This window comes from Gopherus evgoodei, chromosome 15, assembly GCF_007399415.2.
Source record: "Gopherus evgoodei ecotype Sinaloan lineage chromosome 15, rGopEvg1_v1.p, whole genome shotgun sequence".
NCBI lineage: Eukaryota > Metazoa > Chordata > Testudines > Testudinidae > Gopherus > Gopherus evgoodei.
In genome coordinates this window covers 2,520,281-2,546,643 of record NC_044336.1, presented here as the reverse complement: position 1 = coordinate 2,546,643, position 26,363 = coordinate 2,520,281, and the positions used below count along the sequence as shown (strand labels likewise).

Below are 26,363 nucleotides of genomic sequence, written 5' to 3'. Positions count from 1 at the left end.
CTTCAACCTCCCTGGCCACACTATAGCAGACCTTAAGGTGGCCATCCTGCAGCAAAAAAACTTCAGGACCAGACTTCAAAGAGAAACTGCTGAGCTTCAGTTCATCTGCAAATTTGACACCATCAGCTCAGGATTGAACAAAGACTGTGAATGGCTTGCCAACTACAGAACCAGTTTCTCCTCTCTTGGTTTTCACACCTCAACTGCTAGAACAGGGCCTCATCCTCCCTGATTGAACTGACCTCGTTATCTCTAGCTTGCTTGCTAGCATATATATACCTGCCCCTGGATATTTCCACCACATGCATCTGAAGAAGTGGGTATTCACCCACGAAAGCTCATGCTCCAAAACATCTGTTAGTCTATAAGGTGCCACAGGATTCTTTGCTGCTTTTACAGATCCAGACTAACACGGTTACCCCTCTGATACTATCTGTGTAGTGTAGACTTTGCCTAAGAGTAGCAAACTAATCTTCAATATGAGATAATGGCTACTTGTCTGCTCATAAAACTGGATTTGCTGCCACTTCAAAATCTCCACAAATCTGGATTGAGCCATTCTTCTTGATCACTAGCATGATGGGTATAGCCCACTCACTGTGTGAAACCAGTGACAAGATTCCAGTGTTCACTGAACGGTCCAAATCAGCTTCCTCCAGAGGCTTCAGAGCATAAGGCACAACTCTAGGCTTGCAATATTTCATCTGAGTGTCAGACTTAACAGTGAGCTTCCGTGACCTTCTGCTCATCTGCCCAGGTTCTTTTTTACAATTTTTGGAATATCTGTCCAGTATTGCTTGAAGATTTTGAGGTGCTTTTGTGATCACCTTCATCTTGGTCCAATTCACCTTGAGCATCACAAACCAAGGTCTGCCAGATTATGGGGGACACTTCCCTTTGATCATATACAAGAGTAAATGACTGATTGTCCATCTAGATGAATTTTTGCCTCGAGTGTTCCTTCTAGGACTAAATTTTCTCCAGTATAAATCCTCAAAACTGAGGAGGTTTCTTCCAGGGGAACTTGTGAAAAAAATCTGGTGATAGGTAGATGCTGAAATCAGTGAAACAGCAGCTCCAGTATCAAACTCCATTCTTGTAGGAACTCCTTCAATCAAGGGTGTATCCTAGACACCATCTCAGAATCCAGCTTCTGATAACACATGCAGTGCTAGGTCTTGGTCAATGTCACTATAGCTCTTGTCTTTTTCCACATTATGAATTTCTGATTTCAATCCTTTCTTAAGTTCAGTCTTCATGAGTGTCTTCTTGGATGTACTTCTTAGATGTACTCTGTGTCGCTGGTCACTGAATTGTGTGACAGGTTGCGGTGAGGTGTCATTTCTTCTAGCACTTTCTGCCAATAACCTGAGGTCCCCAGCAATCCTTCTCAGAGTGTGTAGTTTGTGCATAATGGCCCTCACAGAAATTCTTTGTGTTCCTTTGGTTTTCTGTCACATCAATGCAGGAGGAAAACTTGGTTCACACACCTTCTCTGAGGTCTTCACTGCAACTTCTACTTCAACAGCCTTCTTGAATGTAAACATTGATACAATCAGTACCTTCCTCCAGACCAAGTAATTGCATAATCCAGAGTCTAACTGGTCACACGGGGCATCGCTTAATGTTAGTCCAAACTGACAATGCTCTGATAACTTCCTTGAAGCAGCAACAAACTATGCTACTCATTCTCCACTTCCCTCATGTTGCTGATGGAACTGATATCATCCTGCTATCATCAACGGCATAGGACAAAACTGTTCCTGCCATGCTGGAGTAATTGCAGTGCCTGTGGCAGTTCCAGGTACAGCTGGAGATAATAGGTCATGCAGCAATTCATTTGCCTTTGGACTTGTCACTGTCAGCAAGGCTGAAACTCTGTCCTTCCGGAACGGGGTTGCAGGTTACAGATTGCTCAAGTTATGCCACCCATCATTTGAGGTTTTCATCAAACTCGCTAACATTGCTGACAAAAGATGCCAGTTCTCTGGTCTCTTGTTGGACGTCACCCCTTTTCCATAGGGATTTTTTTCCCTGGACTGTGTGACCTGGATCACCCTCTACTTGGATGTGTGCTTGCATGCTCCTTTGGCTATACTTGGGCTCCCTCTGCTGGCTACAGACCCTCAGTGCAAGCTAAGCTGTTTGCCTGCTTGCATAAGGTCAATCAAGATGGCTGCTTGCTTCCACTTAACTATCTTGTTTGAACAGCCCCAGCACTAACTGCAGTACTTTTATGTTATGTTCGATCTTGATTTTCCTACTTCCTCCCTCTGACTGGCTGGTTCATGCTGTCCAGGAGCAAAAAAAGCAGTCTGTCACCCTATGCCTCTAGGGGAGCTTAACCTCATTTTTCATAGCATCAGGTCAGGCAGAGGCAGCACTGAACACAATTGGGATATAAATTCCTTGTTGCTTTGGTTGCCAGGTGTCCAGTTTTCAATCAGAACTCCCAGTCGAAAAGGGATCCTGGTGGCTCCGGTTAGCACTGCTGACTGGGCCATTAAAAGTCAAGTGGGCGGTGCAGCGGGGCTAAGGCAGGCTCCCTGACTGCCATGGCTCTGCACAACTCCCAGAAGCAGCGACATGTCCCCCATCTGGCTCCTATGTGTGCAGGAAGCCGGGGGCTCCGCACACTGCCCCTACCCCAAGCACCTGCTCTGCAGCTCCCATTGGCTGGGAACCATGGCCAATGGGAGCTGCAGGGCAGCACCTGCTAATGGGGCAGGATGCATAGCTGTCTGGCCACGCCTCTGCGTAGGAGCCCGGAGGTAAGCACTGCCCAGAGCCTGCACCTCTTACCCCCTCCTGTGCCCCAAGCCAGACATGCCAAACCAGTGGAAAAAATGCAGAAATTGGGCTTGTTTTTGGCTTAATTGGCTTGTGAGTTGCCTGTTGGCTAGTTTTTGGCTTCCAATTTGTTGCTTGTTTGGCCTGTAGCTTGTTGCTTCTTTTTTTTTTGATCAGCTCCCAGCAAGTAGGGGCAAGGGACAAGCAGGGGCTCGAGGAGAGAGTCAGGGGAACACAGCAGGCCCACCACAGTCCCAGACTGTGCACCAGGGGGATCTAGTCACATAGAATCTTGGGGTTCTTAGAGATTGGCTTGGTTTGGCCTTGTTTTGAAATGGGATTAGCTTGATTTTTGGCTTATTATGAAAGTCTGGGTGCTTATTTGCTGCATGAAAGTTGGCAGCTTTGCCCCAACCCCCTGACCCAGGAGCCCCCTTCCATCTTTCGAACCCCTCAATCCTAGCCTGGAGCACCCTTCTTCACCCCAAACCTCACATTACCAGCTCAACCGCCCAGCTGGAGTCCTCACCCCCCCCTCCATGCCCAACTCCCCCTGCGCCGGGCCTGATTCCCCTCCCACCCACCAAACTCCTTGGTCCCAGCTTGGATCACCCTCCTGCACCCCAAACCCCTCATCCCCAACCCCACCCCAGAGTCTGCACCCCTAGCCAGAGCTCTCACACGCACCCCAGCCCCAACTCCCTGCCCCAGCCCACAGCCCCCTCCTGCATCCCAAATCCCTCAACCCTGGCCTCACACCAGAGCCTGCACTCCCAGCTGGAGCCCTCACCACTCCACACCCCAACCCCCTACCCCAGACCAGAGCCCCTTCCTGCACTATGAAGTCCTCATTTCTGGCCCCACCCAGAACCCACACCCCAACCCCCTGAGCCCGCGCACTGAAAATGAGCGAGTGAGTGAGAGCAAGCGACATAGGGAGGTGGGATGGAGAGAGCGGGCCAGGGCCTCAGAGGATGGGCAGGGCTTCAGAGGAGGGGCAGAGGAGGGGCAGGGCAAGGGTGTTCTGATTTGTGCAAGTAGAAAGTTGGCAACCCTACTACTTGCCAATGTTATATTTCTAGATCCAGCAGAGAAGGAAATAGACAGTCAGATGCAGGGGGAGCTGATGGACACACAGCTGTGGGCTTTATGGTTCTGGCTGCAAAATTGAAACTAATGCTAAAGTGAGTCTTTGCCCTGTGGAGGAGGGGAGCACAGAGCCCCTGAACATTTAAAGGGACAGGCTATCACAGGATCCCTTGCTGCTTAGGATGAGATAGCACCAGAATTTGTATGTTCTTTTCTCTATGTTGATTAGCATCGATCATTGGTGGAATTCCTGTACACTTGACATATTTGTTTACAGAATTTCAGATGTAGGATTTTTATCTGTCTTAGGTTCTTATCTGGCCTCCACTATCATAGTTACTGAGCACCTCACTGTGACATTCTATACCTTGGGGGACCATCCTGGAACTCCTATATTCCTCATTTTTATATAATTGTGATATTATATATACAGCATGCCTTGTAACGGATAGGGGAAAGGTTATGATCTGCTGAAAGTCATTTTTCTATCCATATATGTATATCATTAATGAATATGAAGTTATGAGAATTGTGTTGTATGGTTGTCACTAAAACATGCTGTAAATCCGGGAATCAGCCAGATATTAGCTCCCCAGAGGGAACAGCTAGGAAAGTAACCCACGTCTGGGTGGAGTGTGAAACAACACATCAACAGCCATTGTCCAGCAAGGGAGCTACAATTCAATGACTCACCTGCATGAGGCCATATCAGGGGAATTGATCAACCTTGCCTGGAGACTCAGGCCTTGTTTACATTGGCAAGTTTCTGCACAGTAAAGCAGCTTTCTGTGCTGTAACTCCCAAGGTGAACACACTGCCAAGCCACTTAGTGCGCAGAAACTGCACAGTTGCAGTGCTGTAAAAAGCCACCCCAACAAGAGGGGTTCAGCTTTATGCACCAGGGCTACAGCACTGCAGTGCCAGTATAGACACCCTGGTCGATTACAGCACTGCAATTGGCCTCCGGGAGGTTTCCCACAATTCCTGTTCTTGCCTCTCTGGTCATCGGTTTAATTCTACTGCCCTGCCCTCAGGTGACCAACTGTGAGCCCCACCCCTTAAATTCTTTGGGAGTTTTGGAAGTCCCCTTCCTGTTTGCTTGGTGACGCATTAAGTGGTCTCAGCACATCTTTCCAAGTGACATGCCTGCTCCACGCACCAGGCAATCCCCCATTTGGAGCAATGCCGAGCTACTGGACCTCATCAGCATTTGGGGAGAGGAGGCTGACCAGTCTCAGCTGCACTCCAGCCATAGGAATTATGATATCTATGGACAGGTTTCACATTGCATGACAGAAAGGGGCCATGACCAGGACACGCTGCAGTGCAGGGTCAAAGTGAAGGGCTGCAGAATGCCTACCACAAGGCATGGGAGGCAAACTGCTGCTCCAGTGCTTTGCCCATGAGCTGCTGGTTCCACAAAGAACTGGATACAATAGTTGGTGGTGACCCCACCTCCACTGTGAACGCTCGGTGGCTTGCGTGCCAATCGAGAGTGGACCAAGCCAGGAGGAGAAAATCTTGGATGAGGATGTGGAGAGGGAGGCGGACCCAGAGGCAGAGGATCACGCAGAGGTCAGAGATGCATGCAGCCAGGAGCTCATCTCTATCCCAGAGGAGGCTAGCCAGTCACAGTGCTCGGAGCTTGGTGAAGCGCAAACAAGAGAAGGCGGCCCTGGTAAGTGGCTTTGATTTTGGGAATCACTGAAGTGAGTTGTTGGGAGCAGGAGGGTTGCAGAAAGCAACCTTGTGTCTGTATGATGCATGTACCTCCACATGCCTTGTCTGAGCGGTGGAACAGGGTATTGATTGACTCCCTCACTTCATGGTAATCTACCTCATGGAAACTGTCATGGAGATACTGGGCAATCTGCTGCCGCATTAAGGGTAACTTTTTGGTGCCACTCTGCTGTCAGTGGAGAGGGACGATTGCACACAGGCGAGCTGCATAAGGGCCAGGGCAGAAGCTGCAGTCTTGGAGAAGACTCTCCCTTGATTCCCTGCTCACCCTCAGCAGCGAGATATCTTCCGCAATGAACACAGCCTGTGGAAAATGTGGGGACACTAATGATTATGAGGCCCCTCTACAGTGCTGGCTCTCCCCTAGAGCCACGTGCCCAGTGTACAGCAGGATCTCGGAAGAGCGATTTCCCCTGCCCCTGAGGTTACTCACCATTTTGGGGGCCGTGTGGCTCATATGTGCTTGCCTGGGGTTAGCCAGTTTATGACAGGTATGTGAATAGTAGCTGTGTTTTAAATCACTGAATCAGTGGTCTGTGTGTTGCAAACAATAATGCTTCTGTAAACTGTTTCATTTTGACTTCACAGATATGACCTTGGGCGTCCAGCTCCCCTCTTTGTTATCATCAGCTGAATGGCTGCTCAGAATTAAAAAGCAGCTTAGAAAGGAGGACTTTCTAAGTGATGTCATGATGCACTCTGCCGCCGAAAACCAAGAACTGAAGGAGTGACTGGACAGCTAGAAGACGGACCGAAAGGAGAACACAGTGCGCCAGAATGAAGCCACAAAGTGGCTCTTAAATGTTATGGAGCACCAAGCAGACATACTCCAGGTGCTACTAGCTCTGCAAACCAAGCGCCCACCCTCCCCTGCAGCCACTGTCGCAAAACTCTTTACCATGCACCCCCCAGACACCACCAACACACTCTTGTCAACCTCCTGGCTTCAGTCTGTAACCACTGCATTCCACTCCTGCCCCGTCACAGTCCAGCCCTGTGGACTCCCAGTACCCACTGCACTCAGCACGTCCCTCTGCAGTTTAGCCCTGCTGAAGAACAGTACCCACTGCACTGTACTCCAAAGGCAAGGTTGCATATGATACCTGGACATACACAAATCTTTAACTGTCCCAGGCCCCCACCCTTTCCTGGGACCCTCTCTCTCCCTATCCCCCACAGTGCTGATGTGTTTTTTGTTTGTCTCTTTCCTCTGGTTGTTGTTTTTTAATAAAAGAATTGTTTTGGTTTGAAAGCAATCTTTATTCCATTAACTGAAAGCAAACAGAGCCCTGAAAAGCAACAGGCAATTTTATTAAACCATCACAGGGCATCATCCGCCTCAGTCCCAATCACCCCTAGCATTACAAACACAGCGCTTCTGAGCATAGCAAGAAATATTAGTGGCTTTCAGCTTCAAATTGCTGCCTCAAGGCATCCCTGATCCTTATGGCCCCGTGCTGCACCCCTCTAATAGCCCTGGTCTCTGGCTGTTCAAATTCAGCCTCCAGGCACTGAGCCTCAGCGGTCCAGCCCTGAGTGAAGCTTTCACCCTTCCCTTCACAAATATTATAGAGTGTACAGCACGCAGCTATAAGCATAGGAATATTGTCATCATCCAGGTCCAGCCTCGCAGATAGGCAGTGCCAGCGGGCCTTTAAAAAGCTAAATGAACACTCAACAGTCATTCTGCACTTGCTCAGCCTTTTGAAGTGCTCCTTGCTGCTGTCAAAGTTACCCGTGTATGGTTTCACAAGCCCCAGCATTAAGGGGTAAGCAGGGTCTCCCAGGATCACAGTGGGATTTCGACTTCCCCTACGGTGATCTTCAGGTCCAGGAAGAAAGTCCCTGCTTGCAATTTTCTGAACAGGCCAGTGTTCCGAAAAATGCATGTGTCATGCACCTTTCTGGACCCATCTGCATTAATTTCTGTGAAACACTGATGTTGATCCATGAGTGCCTGGAGAGCCATAGAGAAATACCCCTTCTGATTAATGTACTTGGTGGTTAGGTGGTTTGGTGCCAGAATTGGAATATGTGTACAACCTATCGCCCCTCGGCAGTTAGGGAAGCCCGTTTGTGCAAAGCCATCCACAATGTCACGCACATTGTGCAGAGTCAGTCTTATGGAGCAGGATCTGATTAATGACCCTGCACACCTCCATCAACACGAGTCCAACAGTCAACTTTACCGCTCCAAGCTGATTAGCAACTGATCAGTAGCTGTCTGGAGTAGCCAGCTTCCACTGTGCAATTGCTACACACTTCTCCAGTGACAGGGCAGCTCTCATTCTCATGTCCGCAGGGCTGGGGTGAGCTCATCACATAGTCCCATGAATGTGGCTTTCCTCATCCGAAAGTTCTGCAGCCACTGCTCATCATCTGAGATGTGCATTAAGATGTGATCCCACCACTCAGTGCTTGTTGTGTCAATGCCACAAGCAATCTCATGTCATAGTGTGGCGAGATCAATGTCGAACTCCTCTTGCCTTTGTAGTTTAAGGAATAACTCCACTGCCACTCGTGACATGTTGGTCAGACTGAGCAGCATATTGGTCAACAGTGCGGGATCCATTCCTGCAGCCCGAAGACGCAGAGTGTGCAGTACAAAAACTGTTGAAAGATGGCGCCAAATGCGGACGGAAGCACAGGGATTGCTGCAATGTGAAACAATGCATCATGGGGCATTGGGACAGGACCCAAGATGCCCTGAAACTCCCTCTGCTTTCCCCCAACTCTTAGCGGCAGAAGAGGAAGAGATGCTTTCTGGGATAGCTGCCCAGAGTGCATTGTTCCGAATATCGATGCGAGTTCCGCAAGTGTGAACACGCTATTGCACAGGCAATTGACAGTGTGAACACACAACGGTGGTTTCCTTTCAGCACTCTCTGAGTGCGATGTAAGCACATAGGACTGAGGGTATAAAACAGAACAGAGCAGGCCCATGCTTCGCTTTTCTCCTGCCCCCACCTATGTTGCAAGCAACAAAGACACTCAGAAGAAGACAAGACTCCAACAGAGGTTTAATGGACCAACTTGTATATTAAGGACTGCAATATCCAGTGGGGTGAGAAAAAACTGCTTAATTTAGATGGTGCCCAGTCTAATAGGGTTGAGAATTTAAGTGTGTGTGATTATATTTTATTTTATTTTGGTAACTAACTCTGACTTTTTGCCTATCACTTAATATCACTTAAAATCTATCTTTTGTAGTCAATAAATTGGTTTTCTCTGTGTGATTCATGAGTGGCTCTGGGAGCATTCATGCAATATAGCTGGGTGTGGGGCTCTACATGCTGTTGTGCTGAGTGATAGCAGCTCCTGGAGGGGTTTGCTGCTGGTCACTAGCAAGGCATTGTGAGAGAGAGCCCAGGCTGGAGAGAGTTAAGGGGGCACAGTGGTCCCACAGTCTCAGGGAGCACCTGGGGATCCTGTCACACTTCTAATTTTTAATATATTTATTCTCACAATGCCCCGCAAGGTAGGAAAGTGAGGAACCAAAGTACACAGAAACTAAGGACTAGATTCACAAAGAGGATTTAGGTGTTGCAAAGCCTAAATCCTAGGCACTCTAGTGCCCAGTGGAATTCACAGCCCTGAGTTAGTTGCCCAAGCTCCCTATGCCTTGTATGGAGAGAGTTAGTTGCCTAAGAAAGGGATCCTTAGAACCCAGCAAGCTGAGCAGGGTGCTAGTTAAGCTAGCCCTGAGTGAAATGTAGAAGAAAGAGATAGGGTTTAGGGCCCAGATCCATATCTCTCCTGTTTAAGCTGTTCCACTTTGTATAAAATAATTCAATATTCATTGGGTCAGACAGAGAGCAAGGAAGTGAGAGGTTGACTCTATAGCTCCCTTGGGAGGGTCATGTTCAAGTCCCCACTCCAATGGCTCTCTGCCCTGGCTGGATTGCCCAAGGGTCTGCCTCTGGCACTGATTCCTGTGGTGTAGCTTGGCCATCTGTCTATTTAGTGTAATTTTGAGACCCAGTACTTTCCTCCCATCTCTTTTTCATGAAGAGATCTGGCAACTGAGAGATCCTTCTGCAGCCTCTGCCAGAGCCTGACTTCAGCTCTCAGCCTTCCCAGGAGTGTATACAACAGCTTAGTGTTTTGGGGAACACACTTTCAAGTATACATTGTCTGATGGCTGGAGCTGAGACTGTTTTTTCCTTAAGAGTGAAAAATGTTAAAAAGTTACAAATGAACATGAGCAAGTGACTAGCAGTTCTAGAGGTGTCCTCCCTGCAACAGAGCTGACAGCAGTCTTGAGATGCTTTGTCTGGGATGATGAGAAAGAGGAACAGAGTAGAACTAAGAGCATCTGAATGATACTTTGGTTGCTCTTGGGATAGCAGACAAAAAACGAGGGAGGGAAGGGGGAGAAAGGTGGGAGAAACAGAAAGCACCTCACTTTGAGGTACCGTTACAAAATCCCTCTGCTCTAAGGGCTAGATCCTGTATGGTGCTCTCACCTCAGTCCACTAAAACACTTAAACATGTGCTTAACTTTAACCATATGGGTAGCCCCAATAAAGTCAATGGGACAACTCACATGCTAAAAGTTAAGGATGTGCATAAGTGCTTTGCTGCATCAGGACCAGAGTACTCAGCACCTTGCATGATCGAGCCCTAAGTGCACCCCAAATTTGTACACAATTATGTGCTGGATGCATCTTGTCATGGCTAAGTTTTAGCCTGGCTGCATGCACTCCTTACTGATTTGTGACAGTCGATGTCTTCACAGCAGAGCAGAAGCACATGCCTACAGGGGTCACTGCAAACATACAACTGGGTGTTTTGAAAACGGGGCCATGATATCACCTATTGTTGATAAACACTCTTCTCTTCACACTCAGGGGGCCTGATTCTGTTCTCACTTGCTCCAATTTCACACCACTGATTTTCAGTAGAGATTCTTCTGATTTACACTGATGGAGTTGAAAGCAAAATTTAACCCAAGCCATGCCACAACATGACACAATGACTTGGCATCCAATCTTTAAATAGCACTTTCAAAAGAAGAAAAAATCAGAATACCTTTTGTTAGTGTTATAGGTCCAAAATAGTTGGCATCCATAATCTTTTTATCGAGTTCCAATGAAATACTCTGCACTGGTCCTTTCACCTTCAGACTAGCATTGTTGATCAGTATATCCACACATCCATAGCAATCCAATATTTCTTTAGCTACATCTTGAATGCAGTTTATGTCTGAGAGATCCAGAAGTACGAGCTTTGGCGTAAATGTCTTTTAAAAAAAAGGAAATAACATTTTGTTATTTCATACATACAAGGTTATATGAAAGGAGACCGTGTCTGCTCTCTGTTTTAAAGTGTATTTACTGTCACATGTGAAGAAAGTGCTCTCACCATCAGTTTGAGAATATTGTTTTTCCTTTTTACCCACACTCAGAGGAATCTGACTCCTTGTTGCCATCTCACGTGATTTTATCATGACTCTAACAATATTTGATGTAGTTCTTAAAAGTCCAGTTCCTTGAGCCCAGAAATTATGGGAGAATCTCAACTTACATTTTTAAAACTAGTCAATTCCTAGCCCTTGTGCTTATGAAAAAAAGCTGGGAAACTGAGCCAAGTGCACTGTAAAGGCTCAGAAGCCAGAATACTGTGACACACTAAGGACCTTTCCAAGACCTGAGGAAAAGTTCGGTATAGCTTGAAAGCATGTCTCTCTCACCAATAGAAGTTGGTCCAATCAAGGATATTACCTCACCCACCTTCTCTCTAAAAAGAACTGAAGTTATTATTCTTTAAAATCTCATGGTAGCTGATGGCCCAACTCATGACTTTTGAAAATTTGGCTTTTGCTGAAAGAAACCCCTCTGTTAGGCAATTTGGGAGCTCCACAACTGGGGTAAATCCCACCTACCTTCTTTTCACTAGTGGCTAGTGTTGTGCCCAAAATACAGCATGCCGGTAATACATTTTAACATTTTTAGAAGATCTCTTACTATAAGTCTATAATATATAACTAAACTATTGTTGTATGTAAAGTAAATAAGGTTTTTAAAATGTTTAAGAAGCTTCATTTAAAAATAAATTAAAATGCAGAGCCCCCTGGACTGGTGGCCAGGACCCAGGCAGCGTAAGTGCCACTGAAAATCAGCTCACGTGCCGCCTTCGGCACCCGTGCCATAGGTTGCCTACCCCTGCCCTAACCTATGTCTGAGTTACTGAAGTCCTTAAATCATGCTTTGAAGACCTCAGGCTGCAGAGAATCCTCCAGCAAGTGACCCGTGCCTCATGCTTCAGAGGAAGGCAAAAAACCTCCAGGGCCTCTGCCAATCTGCCCTGGAGGAAAATTCCTTCCCGACCCCAAATATGGCGATCAGCTAAACCCTGAGCATGTGGACAAGACTCACCAGCCAGCACCCAGGAAAGAATTCTCTGTAGTAATTCAGATCCCACCCCATCTAATATCCCATCACAGACCACTGGGCATACTTACCTGCTGATAATGGCACACATTAAATGGACTAAAAACTGGCCAAGTGGCAGTTCTCAAAATGTAACTGTAAATGGGGAACCCTCACTGAATGAGTGTTTCTAGCATGGCCCCACAAGGATCAGTTCTTGGCCCCACACTAGTTGAGATTTTATCAGTGACTTGGAAGAAAACATAAAATCATCATTTTTAAAGTTTTCAGATGACATGAAGATTGGGGGAATAGTAAATAATGGAGAGGACAGGCTACTGATTTGGTAAGCTGAGCACAAGCAAACAATACGCATTTTAACATTGCCAGTTGTACTGTTAAATATCTAGGAACAAAAAATGAAGGTCACACTTATGCAATGGGGAACTGTCTCCTGGGAAGCAGTGACTCTGAAAAAGATTTGGGAGTCATGGGAGTAATCAACTGAACATGAGCTCCAGGTGACACTATGGCCAAAAACCTAATGTGATCCTTGGATGCATAAACAGGGAAATCTTGAGTGGGTGTAGGAAGGTTATATTTCTCTGTATTTGGAACTGGTGCAACCACTTCTGGAATACTGTGTCCAGTTCTAGTGCCCATAATCCAACAGTGGCCAATGCCAGGTGCCCCAGAAGGAATGAACAGAACAGGTAATCATCAAGTATCCATCCCCCGTTGCCCATTCCCAGCTTCTTTTACTTTGTTGTTTAGGCACGGTGGAACTTTTTGGGGGTATACATTTAATTTGAGCCTCTATTATGGTGTTTTTAAAAAGTTTTCATGCAGATTGCAGGTATTTCACTTTTGTGACTATACCTTTTAATTTGCATTTCACTAGCTTCCTCCTCTTTGTGTGGTTCCCCTTTCTGAAGTTAAAGGCTACTTTGGTGGGCTTCTTTGGTATTCCTCCCCATGAAAGATGTTAAATTTAATTACACTATGCTTGCTAATACTGAAAAGTTCGGCTATATTCATCTCTTGGACCAGAGCCCAGGGGTGCTGGGACAATTTTTATAGGGGGGATGCTGAGAGCTATTGAACCAAACTGCAAACTCTTTATATAGTGGAAACTACTTAAAATCAGGAGTTGCAGCAGCACCCCTAGTTCTAGCACCTGTGGAAGAGCCTGTGCTTCACTTATGATTAAATCAATAATTGTCTCATCCCCTACCCCACTGACCCTAATTATTTATCCATAGGGCAACAGCTTTCCCAAAGAGACTAAGTAACTCCAGATCAGAGTATCTCTCAGCCCAATGGCTAGAGCACTCCTTAAGAGGTAGGAGATCCCTTTTCAAATCTATTCCTCCCCTCAGGCAGAAGGGGGAATTGAACTCAGAGTCTTCTGCATCCCAGGTGAGTACCTGACCATTAGACTAAAAGTCATGAGGCAGATTCTTCTTCCCCTGTCCAGCTATTAGGTGTGAACTCACCCAAGGGACCTATGTGGCTATATGTCTTTCTTGTAAATCAATCCACCTGGATTGATTTACAAGACAGGCATTTGGCCACATAAGTCCCTTTTCAGGCGAGAAGTATCTGGATGCCCACAGGGAAGCAGCAGGGTGCATGCGCAGAGACAGCAGCACACGCCCCGAGGGAGGTTTTATTGCAAAACTTAGATGCCAAGCAAGTTTAGGCACTTGCAGGGTTCAGCAGGAGTTCTGCACATTGCAGTGGTCTCAAAACTGGAACTTTAGGCACTTAACTCCTTTTTGTGCATTCAGATCTAAATTCATTGCCAACCTGTTACCTGAGACTTGTTCGTCCAGCTCCATCAGTCACATTTGGAAGAGTTGCTGCAATGCAGATAATTGTCTAAAAAGTATGTTTTTTCCTTGATGAAACCAGCATAAACCAACATCACCGTGCTGTTGTATTGTTATCTATATAGTGCCAAAGGTGCACAAAGCAATAATTAAAAAAAGGGTAGATGCAGCAATTCCTTATTCACATCAATGCAGGATTTGCCCCTCAAAAGACACAGTCCAGTACCCAGAGGAGCTTACAGTGTAGGAGTGCTGTCCTGCAACCCTTACTCCTGCAAGTAGCTACCTCTTACTCAAGGGATTACTTGTGAGACAACTCAGGTGAGTAAGGGCTGAAGGACTGACACTAAATTTGATAAACTGTGACATGAAATAGCCATCAGCACAAGGCAGGATGGGAATGAAAGCAGGAATTGTCCACTGGACGGCCATGATCTTATAGGTTTGAGATCACAGTCCCTACCATAGGTTTCATCAGGGTCATCCTTAGACATACGCTACATATGCAGCTGCACAGGGCACCCAAAAATTTGGGGTTTCATGGTTCCTGCCAGAAAATTAGATCCTGAATCTGTAAGGATGTCTGAGGGCCAACCTACCCTGGCAAAAATGTCTGTTAGGGCCTGGCACACAGTGTTAGCCCTGGTGTTGCCTACAGCTACTGCTTCCGGCCATCGGGTAGCAAAGTCCACGAAAGTCAGTACGTACTGCTTTCCTCTGGGTGTCTTTTTTGGGAAAGGACCCAGAATATCCACAGCTACTCGCTGAAATGGGACCTCAATTATGGAGAGTGGCTGGAGAGGGGCCTTGACCTGGTCTTGGGGTTTTCCCACTCTTTGGCACACCCCACAAGACCGGACATACTTGGCAACATCCTTGCCCATCCCCTCCCAGTGGAAGGACTTCCTCAACCGGTCTTTGGTTCTGTTCACCCCAGCATGGCCACTAGGATGATCATGGGCTGAGCTTAAGAGCTTTTCCCGGTACTTAGCTGGAACCACTAACTGTTTTTGTGGATGCCATTCTTCCTGGTGTCCACCAGAAAGAGTCTCCTTGTATAAAAGTCCTTGTTCTACAACAAACCGGGATCGATTAGAAGAGCTGAGAGGCGGTGGGGTGCTCCGTGCAGCCCCCCAAGCTTTCTGAAGGCTGTCATCTGCTTCCTGCTCTGTCTGGAACTGTTCCCTTGAAGCTGGAGACACCAGTTCTTCCTCAGACTGTGGACTTGGGCTTGGTCCCTCTGGAAGCGATGTAGGTGATGGGGTTGTTTCCGTTGCTGGTGAACCGCTCTCCGCTGGTGCACCAGGGGGTATTTCAGGCTCTGGCTGAGCCTCTTGGGTGTGGTTGTCTGCTGCTTCTGCCAGTTCAGGCTCGCTGGCGCCCTCTGGCGTTGGGGTTGAAGATGGATTTGCAAGCACTGTCGTCAGTGCTGGCAATGGTTCTGGTGCTGGCTGCTTTTCCAGTTCCTGGTCTGGGACTGGAAGCACTGTGGCTGTTTCTGTTGTTAGCATGGGATCCGGGTCCACTACCTCTGTCTGGGTCTCTTGTAACACAGACGGGGCCTCTGTGGACGGCTCAGGAACAGGAATGGGTCTGGAAGCTTGCCTGGTTTGGCTGCGGGTAACCATTCCCACTCTCTTGGCCTGCTTCACCTGGTTGGCCAAGTCTTCCCCCAGTAGCATGGGGATGGAATAATTGTCATAGACTGCAAAAGTCCACATTCCTGACCGGCCTTTGTACTGGACAGGCAGTTCAGCTGTAGGCAAGTCTACAGTTTGTGACATGAAGGGGTGAATTGTCACTTGGGCCTTTGGGTTGATGAATTTGGGGTCAACGAAGGATTGGTGGATAGCTGACACTTGTGCCCCCATGTCTCTCCACGCGGTAACCTTCTTTCCGCCCACTCTCAAAATTTCCCTTCGCTCCAAGGGTATTTGAGAGGCATCTGGGCCTGGGGATCTTTGGTGTGATGGTGGTGTAATGAACTACACTCGGTTGGGGTTCTTTGGGCAGTTGGCCTTCATGTGTCCCAGTTCATTACACTTAAAGCATCTTCCAGGTGACTGGTCACTGGGTTGAGGTGGGTTACTGGAGACTGGTGAGGTGGAAGAATAGGGCGTCTGTGGCTTTCCTTGGGTTGTAGGTGGGGTCTTTGGCTGCCCTCGCTTGTAGGGTTTATTGTCGGTGTGCCCTCTGGGGTATTCGTTCCCCTAGACAGTAGCTTTTTTCTTTTCTGCCACTTCCATCCATTTGGCTCCAATCTCCCTCGTCTCGATTACCATTTTGGGTTTCCCATCTAGGATGTAACTCTTTATTTCCTCAGGAATACCATCTAAGAACTGCTCCATTTGTATCAGGAGATGCAGCTCGTCCATATTGTTAACCTTTGTTCCTGATATCCAGGCTTCATAATTCTTTGCAATGTGGTAGGCGTGTCGGGGGAATGACACATCTGGTTTCCATTTTTGGTTTCTGAACCGCCGACGGGCATGTTCAGGTGTTATCCCCATTCTGTGTCTGGCCTTGGTTTGAAAAAATGTATAATCGTTCATTTTCTCCTTAGGCATTTCAGCCGCAACCTCTGCTAAAGGTCCACTGAGCCGTGGCCTCAATTCTACCATGTACTGGTCTTCAGAAATGCTGTACCCAAGGCAGGCGCTTTCAAAATTTTCTAAGAAGGCCTCAGTGTCATCACCTGCCTTGTAGGTGGGAAATTTCTTGTGCTGTGGAACAATTATTGGCAAAGGGTTGTTAGGATTGGCTGTGTTCTGTTGCCTAGCCTGTTCTAATTCCAGGGCCTGTCGGTGGGCCTCCCTCCGGAGTTCTATCTGTCTTCTGTGGGCTGCATCTTCTTCTTCTTGTTTCCTTCTGTGGGCCACCTCTTCTTCCTGTTGTTTTCTTTCGTGGGTTGCCTCTTCCTTGGCTAGTTCTGCATTAATTAGTTCCATCCGTCTCCTATGATCATTTTCTTTGTCTATGGCTTGTTGCCATGCTCGTTCCTGTCTCAGGCTTTCCTTGGAACTCATGGTTCCTGCTTTCTTGTGCTGAGGCGCCCTCTGGTGTTTACTGCCTGAAATGCTGGTTCTCTGTTGGCTTCCTGGGGTTGCTTAGCAACAGAGTCCTTTTTAACTTACTAGCCACTCCCGAAAGAGTTAAAAAGCAAAAGAAAACTCTCTTTCATTTACAAATGTATCCTGGCTGGAGTGCGTTGCTGACCACTTAAGGCTGCTTTGTTTAACAAACGACCATCGTTAAACCTTAATAGCCCTCCCTATGCACAGCTAGAATGGAGCAAGGGAAAATAAATTCCTCTGGCTGCAGTTTAAAAAAAATAAACCCCTTCCCTCTGCTTATAACCAGCTAGCAGAGAAGCAAATTAATAATCTAACTGGCTTTTGGATTCTTATCTATCCCACCACTGCCACCATGTGTCATAGCATTCCCTCTCAGATCTGAACCTTAGAGTTCAGAAAATGAGATACTAGCACCTGAATCCTCTAAGCTTAATTACCAGCTTAGATCTGATAGCACTGCCACCACCCAAAAATATAGTGTTTTGGGGCACTCTGACCTCCCCAACTTTCCCTGGAGACCCCAAGAACCCAGATCCCTTGGGTTCTTAAAACAAGGAGAAATAAACCATTTCCCCATCTTTCCCCCTCCCAGAATTTCCCTCCCTGGGCTATCCTGAGAGATACTGATCCAACCTCTTAAATCACCATACAGAGAAGCATCTCCCTTCCCTTCCACAAAGAGGCAAACAGATTCAAGGAAAACAGAGAGAGATTCTCTCTCTCCCCCCCTCCCATCTCCCCCACCCGTCCTGGTGAGTTATCCCAATCCCCTGGAATAAAACAAGGGAAACAAGAAAAAAAATCAATCACGTTCTCTAAAAAGAAATCTTTTAATAAAAGAAAGGAAAAAGTAAAGAATTATCTCTGTAACTTCAAGATGTAAATATTACAGGGTCCTATAGCTTACAGACACCAGAAAGAGACTTTCCCCCCAGTACCAATACAAATCAAAATATTCCCAGCAACAACACATATAAACATTAACCAGCCAGATCCATAATTGCAAATAGAGTAAAACAATCAAAAAGCCTAAACCGCCTGTTTTTACTTACTATTTGAAAAGAAACTTAGAGAGCCTGTAGTAATGTCTGGTCTCTCTCAGACCCTCCGAGAGAAAAACACACAACAGACAAAGAACACACACAAAAGCTTCCCTCCACCCAAATTTAAAGGTATCTTGTCTTCTGATTGGTCTTCTGGTCAAGTGTCCAGTTCCCTGCTTGTAACCCTTTACAGGTAGAAGAGACATTAACCCTTAACAATCTGTTTATGACAGGGGCACCCCTGGGTCTTAGTGTACCCCTTCTGCCTCTTCCTATCCCTGTTCTGACCCTTCCTGCAGGCACCCACCGCAGCTGGCTGCAGCAGCCTGGTGAGTCTTCCTCTGGAGAGGAGCTAGTACTTAAAAGCTTCCTGCCTGCCAGCCCTATTAGCACAACACTGAAACTGTTAAAGAGCCATTCAAGTGGTAATGAAGCCATTTAACAGGCATTTGCCAACCCCCTGGTATATACTGTCAGTTTCTCACCAAAACAGTTGTGCATGACCCTAATATTTACTCAGAACATGTCAGTCTACAGGACCTTAGTTTAAAATTTGCTTTACAAATATTTCATTAGTGAGTTGATGAAGGTTATAAAATCACATCTCTAAAAAATCCTTGCATAGATTTTTAGATGCACAATCTGAGTATTCATCTTTAGCTTTAAATGCTTGGATCTTCAGACATATCGTTTTTTAAATAAATCCCTCAAAAGCCTTCAAAAGTGATCTAACATACGCATGTGAACCTGGGCTGCCATCGGGCATAGGGGCACCAGTTTAATAATACCGCATGGGGCCCCATCAATCCTAAGGACAGCCCTGGGTTTCATTCCTCATGACAGAACAGCGAGTAATGGTCTCAAGTTGCAGTGGGGGAGGTTTAGGTTGGATATTAGGAAAAACTTTTTCACTTGGAGGGTGGTGAAGCACTGGAATGGGTTACTTAGGAGGTGGTGGAATCTCCTTCCTTAGAGGTTTTTTAGATCAGGCTTGACAAAGCCCTGGCTGGGATGATTTAGTTGGGAATTGGTCCTGCTTTGAGCAGGGGGTTAGACTAGATGACCTCCTGAGATCCCTTTCAACCTTGATATTCTATGATTCTCCTTGCTGGCACAAAGCTAATGTATAGTGCTTAGGCACCCACAGCACAAAGGGTGTGCTTGAGTGCCAGCGTGACTCATCTTTCCCCTTTCCAGCCACTCGATACTGGGGGCAGGTGACCCTGAGACTAAAGGGATGTGGCCAGGCTGTCCTTACAACTTGGCTTATCCCAAACTCTATGACGCTGTGAGCAGCGGAGAAGTTAGACCTGCTGTGGCTAAGCTATGCCTTGGCCAGTGCCACGGTCAGGAAATCTCTGAGTTAGCATAATGCTCAGCATGAGCAGAAAACCTGGGCTAGTCTGTGTAATTGATATACATTTTGATTTTTGTTAAATTGGGGCAGAATTGGGAGTTGACACACTGGGGCCAAGCATTTCAAAACCAGATGCCTAAAATTAGGGCCCATGTGCTATTTTTAGGGACCTAAATAAAAGTAGCCTGAGTGCCTACAGCTCCCTTTGGTCTCAGCAGATCTTGTGGACTTTTGGCACTTCTGGAAATCAGCCTGTATATATTTAAGTATCTAAATATGACTTTATCAGCCTACATGTGGGCACTAGGATTGAAAATGGACTTTGTACAAGCCATAAATGCTCTAACAACCACTATCCTAGATTAATTTATATGTAAAAACTGCACCAAGCACCAGATCATTAATATTTTCCCTTCAGATCTGTACACTTTGACAAGGCACAAAGGAAGGAGAGGACATACTTACCACACTGGGGTCTGCCACACTGATTAAAGCATTATACAAGGCTTCTAACTTCTCCCATGTCTTTCCACACAACACTAACCTCGCTCCTCCAGAGTGAAAGACTCGAGAGCATTCTGGAAAATAAATATATTAATAAGGAACAGTAACAAGTCAAGTATCAGAGGGGTAGCTGTGTTAGTCTGGATCTGTAAAAGCAGCAAAGAGTTCTGTGGCACCTTGTAGACTAACAGATGTATTGGAGCATGAGCTTTCGTGGGTGAATACCCACTTCATCAGATGCATATGATCCGATGCATCCGATGAAGTGGGTATTCACCCATGAAAGCTCATGTTCCAATACGTCTGTTAGTCTGTAAGGTGGCACAGGACTTTCTGCTGCAGTAACAAGTCAGTTTTCTGCTATGATGAAATTGAATGTGTTTTTCAAACTTCATTATTTTTGAAAAAAGCAAACAATAAAAAATAACGAAGAAACATAAAACCCCTGCATGGTACAGGAAATGTATACATGAACAGTAAGTACAAAACAGATTAACATCTTTTTCAATATTAAAAGCATACAGAATGGTGCACTCTAGCCCCATGATCTAACCAAAGTCTAAATAGCCAAGGAGCTTGCAGGTCACGGCTCTGAGGCTACATTTACACTGCAATGAGGATATAATTTGCAGTTCATGGAGCTGTACCAGCACTATCTTTAAACTAGCTAGCTCAATGTGACACAGAGGCCCACTGGTGGTTCTCTACCCTGTGTCAGCAACTCTTGTCAGGCCTGACTGACGACTGTACCTGACACACTGTTGTCAGAATATGTATGTAAAAGGTGTCATGTAAGGCATCATATGCAAACTGGTAACACGCTAGTCTCAAACTCATTGTGTGGTGCATGCACAGGGTGTGTACAAAGAGGTATGGCTATGTATTGGAATTATGTCCTTAAGAAGTGTTTAGCAAGCAACGTCTAAGACGAGTCTGCTTTAGACAAAGGAATGTGGATTTCCTTGTCTGACCTGCCTGCCCATCAGGCAGAGACAATGAAAATACATTTACAAACAAAATAAAGAAAGGTATCAAGCTAACATGCAGGGGAGAACACAGCATGACATCTATATTCCAGCAGAAGAGAGAAACTTTGTTGGGGCTTACTTTTCAAAGAATAGATTTCAAAGAGTTATTGAACTACTAAAGAGAGGCAGAAAGAACCCCTAGGTTATCATTCACGTAAAGAGTCAAAACCCAAGCATTTTGAGTTATACCTTATATTTGGTATCATGTAACCCTATGTCCTTTTGTGAATAAACTAAGTTAATAAGCTCCTGTGAACTGTCTTGTTGAAGGCACAACAAATTTGATAAGGTTTGTGGATGCTAAAGTAAGAAGAGCTGAACACTGAAGACAGAGGCATCAATGAGGAACTTGGGAGTTGAGGTTCACTGACTATTACATGCTAGGCAAGGTTATGACTGGCAGAGCCCTGAAGAGTTTGCTGGCAAGGCAGACAGGCTAGAGAGCCAGGAACCTGACAATACACAGAGCTTAGCAGCAGCAAAGGTCTCACTTGCTGAAGCAGGGGGAGTAACACAGTTATGGGAACTGACAAATCATCACACTGACTAAAAATTGCAGTGAGATTCCAGTGCCACAGGCTTCAGCCTGGGCTACACAAGCCCACCAGCACCATTGACACCAGTATAGGCCCAACCATTAGGATTGACCATCCCTACCATGGTTTCTGACATTTCCAGAAGTTCAGGTTGCTTGCTAGTGCACTGGAAAAAGACTACAGTCGTGCCTGTCCTTTGCTCTACCTGCATCTGGAGCGTTAACACCTGCTGGGAATTATAACTAAAACGAAATCTGATGACTGAGCAGACATCTGGTGATAAATAACACACAAACTTTCTTTTGGGTGACAATCCAAATCAATCAGCTGGCCACTTCCTGAAACTGGGTACCTAATTAGTAAGGAAGTGTACATGCTTTAAAGATTGTCACAGATTAAACTCTGTGGCCTTCTTTTGTAACAGGTTCCAATTTTATTGTAAAGTAGCTTTGAAATTGAACAAGTTAATGTTAACTAAAACTGAAACACTGTACACGTGGCTACCATAGTTACTGGTTTCATATTGCCTTCCAAGTTCTAGTATACAGATATAAAATTAGACCAAGTGTGCAAACTTGTTGAACAGCACTCACTCTATATAGGCTGTCATAAATGCAGGAATTCATCTTAGATAACTAGGAGTCAGATGCTGGGAAATAGATTAAAAGGTTTCACTGCTATAAATCCATGGGAAGGAGATGGTGGTGAATTAACAAGTAAGTAATTGGCCAAATTGTCTTGTGGTCCAGATTTGGATTGTTTTTCCTCTGTTGTGTTAGCAACACCAGAGTTGATAAGCGACTGACACAACTAAATCCCTATTTGACTCTTAGTCAAGAATCTAAACAAAGTCACCTTCCCAACACAGTAACTGAATATATCTGTTATTGTCTAGTGTGATTTGAGTCTGAAAAACCTAAATGGATATATTGACCAATTTTCTACTTTATGTTAGAAAAATCATAGTCCAATACTATTTTTGTCTTCTTATATCCTTTATAAGCTGCCGTTAAGGATATTTAATATAACTCTATAAAGCTGAATTAAATTCTCACGTCCTTAGGTATTAAAATTAAAAGAACCTCAGGAAAAGTGGTACGGGTAATTAGCTAAGCAGTTGCTTAACTAAAGTTTGTTTTATGCCCTGTTTTTCTTGCAACTGGATGGCAGGGTAGCTGAAAGTTAGGTGCTGCAATGCTGAGCACTGAAACACCTAAATCCCTTATAGAGCTGGCCCTATCTTCCTGTACACTTACACACATGTGGCAGCATGATGGCTGGGGACAATATCCATTCATGATGAGCTGCATCTCTGGTGCGGGATTCTTGCAATAGCAGTAAATATGACATAGATTGTCCCATGTTCCTTTTCAACTGAGATTCCATGGAACAGCTATTAATAAACTATTTTGTTTTTCAGGGCAGATGTTGCTGCAAGGTAGTCCCATGCCAAGTGAAGGATTAGAACCAGTGTACTGTACTGCAAGCTCAGCATAGTGTCTCATTCAGCTTTCTGCCTCAGACTTGGCTCTGTAAAATGGACTTGTTCCTCCCCTCATATACAGTGACAATTTCAAATACTGTATAGGATAGCGCACTGCTGGAATGACCTGGTGTCATTGGCCTGTAAAGATGCAAGCCACATCAGTAATGCAGAAAGACAGATTTGATATTTGAAACAGGATTCTCCAAGGAAGAGCTCACCACACCTAGTCATAAATAATTGTATTCTTTCTCTCTGGCTTTGCAGGAAAGCCATATTGAATTACAGTTGTGCCTACTAGTTTCTGTTTCATAGAGCTGTGTATTTGCAGAGGATGCAGACCTGCTCTCTGTATTACTGCCTTGCGTTAAGAAACTAACTGTATAAATAGCATTAATGGTGGGTCTTCCAGTTTATGTACCATGCAGTGTGAGCAGTGGCTTTGGGATATGGAAACTGCTGAGGGAGCAGGGGTAGCAGTGGAGATGTTGATCTTCCAGCAGACTGGGCATACAGAAGAAAGATGTTTGCAGCTATTTGTCTGAAGAAGTCAGTTGTTCTGTGTATGTGCTTGCTTGGCTGGTTTTGCATGGGATGCTAGCCTAAGTCTATGAAAGGGGTTCTCTGAATGCTTTTCAATGCACGTTCTTATGTTTTGTGTGGCAGGACTGTAGGGTAGTGCAGACACCTGGCTAAGATGCTAGATACCAGAGAGTTCAGGAGGGAGGTAATGTTGCTCCCAACTCCATTCTCTTTCTCATGGCAACTGTATTCCCCGTTTATTTACACATAAAATAGCCTAGTTTCCTTTTCTACCACACAGATAATTCCCTGAAGAAAACTTCTCTGAAAACAAAAATCCATCCCAAACATCTCCCATTTAGTGTAGGAAAAAACTGGAAAGAAAAAACAAAGTGTAAAGGCTGTGGTTCTTTTAAACCAAACCAAACCAAATCACAAAGGCACAATTTTAAATATGAAAACATTCCTTTAGAATGCATGTTCTACATGTAATATGAGAATGTCTGTGCAAAGAGCAGCAGCTGTCCTATCCCCGGAGAGGATGGAAATGACTCAGCCCTTCTATGCTGAAAGGAGTGGTGAGGCCCCAGAAAACACAAACCGGTGAAGTTGTTTTTTAAAAATGAAATGAAATAAAGATCTAATATAGTACTAATAACCAACAAACCATTAAAAAGGAATATAAATGAATATTTATAGATTTTTCAATTAATAGAGATTAAAATATAAATAAAATAATGCGGAAGGGCAATGTGATACGTCTAGAGCAAGTAACCAAGACAGATATGCATCTCAATGAACCGCTATGCTAGCTTTATGTGACTATATAGCATGAACTGAGATAGCCGCGCCACTTGGTCACTGTGATACTTACTGTCTGCTGCAGCACACACACATGTGCCTGCAGGACCGGCGCGAGGGTTTTTGGTGCCCTAGGCGCAGGGCCAGCTCGCCAGTCCTGTGGCTCCAGTGGATCTCTCGCAGGCGTTCCTGCGGACAGTCTGCTGGTCCCGTGGCTCCAGTGGACCTGCCGCAGGCGTCACTGCGGACGGTACACTGGTCCCACGGCTCCAGTGGACCTGCCGCAGGCGTGCCTGCAGATGCTCCACCGGAGCCCCGGGACCAGCGGACCGTCCGCAGGCACGCCTGTGGGAGGTCCACTGGAGCAGTCTGGCGCTCTCCCAAATCCTGGTGCCCTAGGTGACTGGCTAGGTCGCCTAAACGGAAGCACCGGCACTGTGGGCATGTGCCATTGCAAAGCCACTCAGGCCCAGATCCCGCAAATCTTACTATTGTATTGAAGCCCATGGGACTCCTCATGCTTAAAGTTAAGCATGCATATAAATATTTGCATGATCAAGGCCTAATGGAGTTGGAGTGGTAAAGTCCTTATGGGTTATATTGGTTATATGAATCATCTATTTATAATGATATGCTGCCACCTGATAGTGACTGTACATGTAATTAGATCTGACAGTGACAGAATGCTAAAAATAATTCAATCTTAATTTTACTCTCAAACTTCTTATTCAACTGAGATAGATATATAAATTAAAAATGTAGTCCATTTAAATCAGCTGCAGTTCCTCTAAAGGGGAACAAAGAGTGCACATTCCAAAATTGTAGTACGTGTTTCTATTTATATTTGCTTTCTCTCCATTTTGCAGGTGAACATATCCTATATAAGGTAACAGGCATATAAGGTCATCTGACAATGCCCATGCTAGATAAAATGATTCTTTCACTTTATGAAACAGTAAAAAATCCCCAAACCTGACAGCTTACCCTTGCCCAGTCCAGAGATGGCATCGGTAATCACTACCACTTTGTTTTGCACAGCTGACTTTGACATTAGCCGACCAACTGCTCGGTAAATATATATAATTCCACTGATTCCAAAAAGGAGCAAAGGAAAAATAAGCACAGCAAGGACACCCATTTTTACCTGAAAGAAAATAGACCAGGTTAGAGTCACAATAGAAATGAGCCATTCTTCATATTTTTCAAGATATCTTTTCAAATGAATCCTTGTCTCCATTCATGGAAAAGATAAGCAGAATGCATGGATTATATTAGACAGCAGCAGCCACAGCATGTCACCAGTTTTTCAGTTTCAAGAGAAAACTTAGCTTGAAAATCAATGGTATAAATTGGCCCTATTTTTATCAGATAGGCTTCATTTTCCTTCTCACTATTACACATTATAGTCACAGCCTTTTGTCATTTTATTCATGACAGTTCTCTTCTAGAAACAGAATTGCACAGTTGCAAGAGTTAATTCAGTTTAACCAAAGGGATGCAAAACTATGTTACATTAATCTCTGATACATTTTCCTATTCGTATTGGAACTACATAGATAAAAGCTTATCATTGTTATCACCAGATAAAGAATAAGAGAACATACACATTTCACATATTACAGAAGTACTGAGAAGAGAATAACTTACTATGAATATGAAGCAGTCAAGGAGCAGATAAGTAACTAATTTATTCTAAGATTTTAATCAAATTTGTTCAGCATTTCTGGAAAGCAGGCTATGTACTGAGGCCACTTGTCTTGAAAGAGAACAGCTATGTATAGTTCTCAGCTGCATAAGAGTTTTTTTAAAAAGTAAATATAGTATCTACAGCACGATCCACATGCCTGACCTATTTAGTTTCACAGGGCTCGAAAGTCTTTTTAGAGCTCTTTGCACTGTCCTAAAACAACTGCACAAAGAAGCTTCAATGTTTTTGTGACTTGCCTTTATGATAAAGTGAGAATATGTTCCTTGGATAACCTTGTTGTTTGGTTTAGGCTTCAACTGATATTATGCATTTGTACAAGCCCAATAACACTAGAAAGCTTCTGGTTTCTTTTTCTTTTTCAAAAGATGCAGTGGAAATAGTTTGTGTTTCTTCAGTCTGAATATTCACTTCTCCATCTACGATCTAATCACCCAGGTAGCTGTTAGGAGAGAGTTTGTTCAGAGCCAGGCCCTTGGCTTCAAACA

At 45.2% G+C, this 26,363-nt stretch overlaps 1 protein-coding gene across 1 annotated transcript in view; it reads right to left on the bottom strand.

The window, feature by feature from the left end:
- Positions 1-25,946, bottom strand: part of DHRS7C (dehydrogenase/reductase 7C) — a 54,863-nt gene extending 28,917 nt beyond the window's left edge. The window contains exons 1-4 of the mRNA XM_030534855.1: positions 25,818-25,946; positions 25,155-25,314; positions 19,762-19,874; positions 10,651-10,861 (exon numbers count right to left, since the gene is read on the bottom strand). Coding sequence (XP_030390715.1) covers positions 10,651-10,861; positions 19,762-19,874; positions 25,155-25,308 — 478 coding nt within the window. The 5' untranslated portion in view covers positions 25,309-25,314; positions 25,818-25,946. The remainder of the gene's footprint in view (positions 1-10,650; positions 10,862-19,761; positions 19,875-25,154; positions 25,315-25,817) is intronic.
- Between the last annotated feature and the right edge of the window lie 417 nt (positions 25,947-26,363).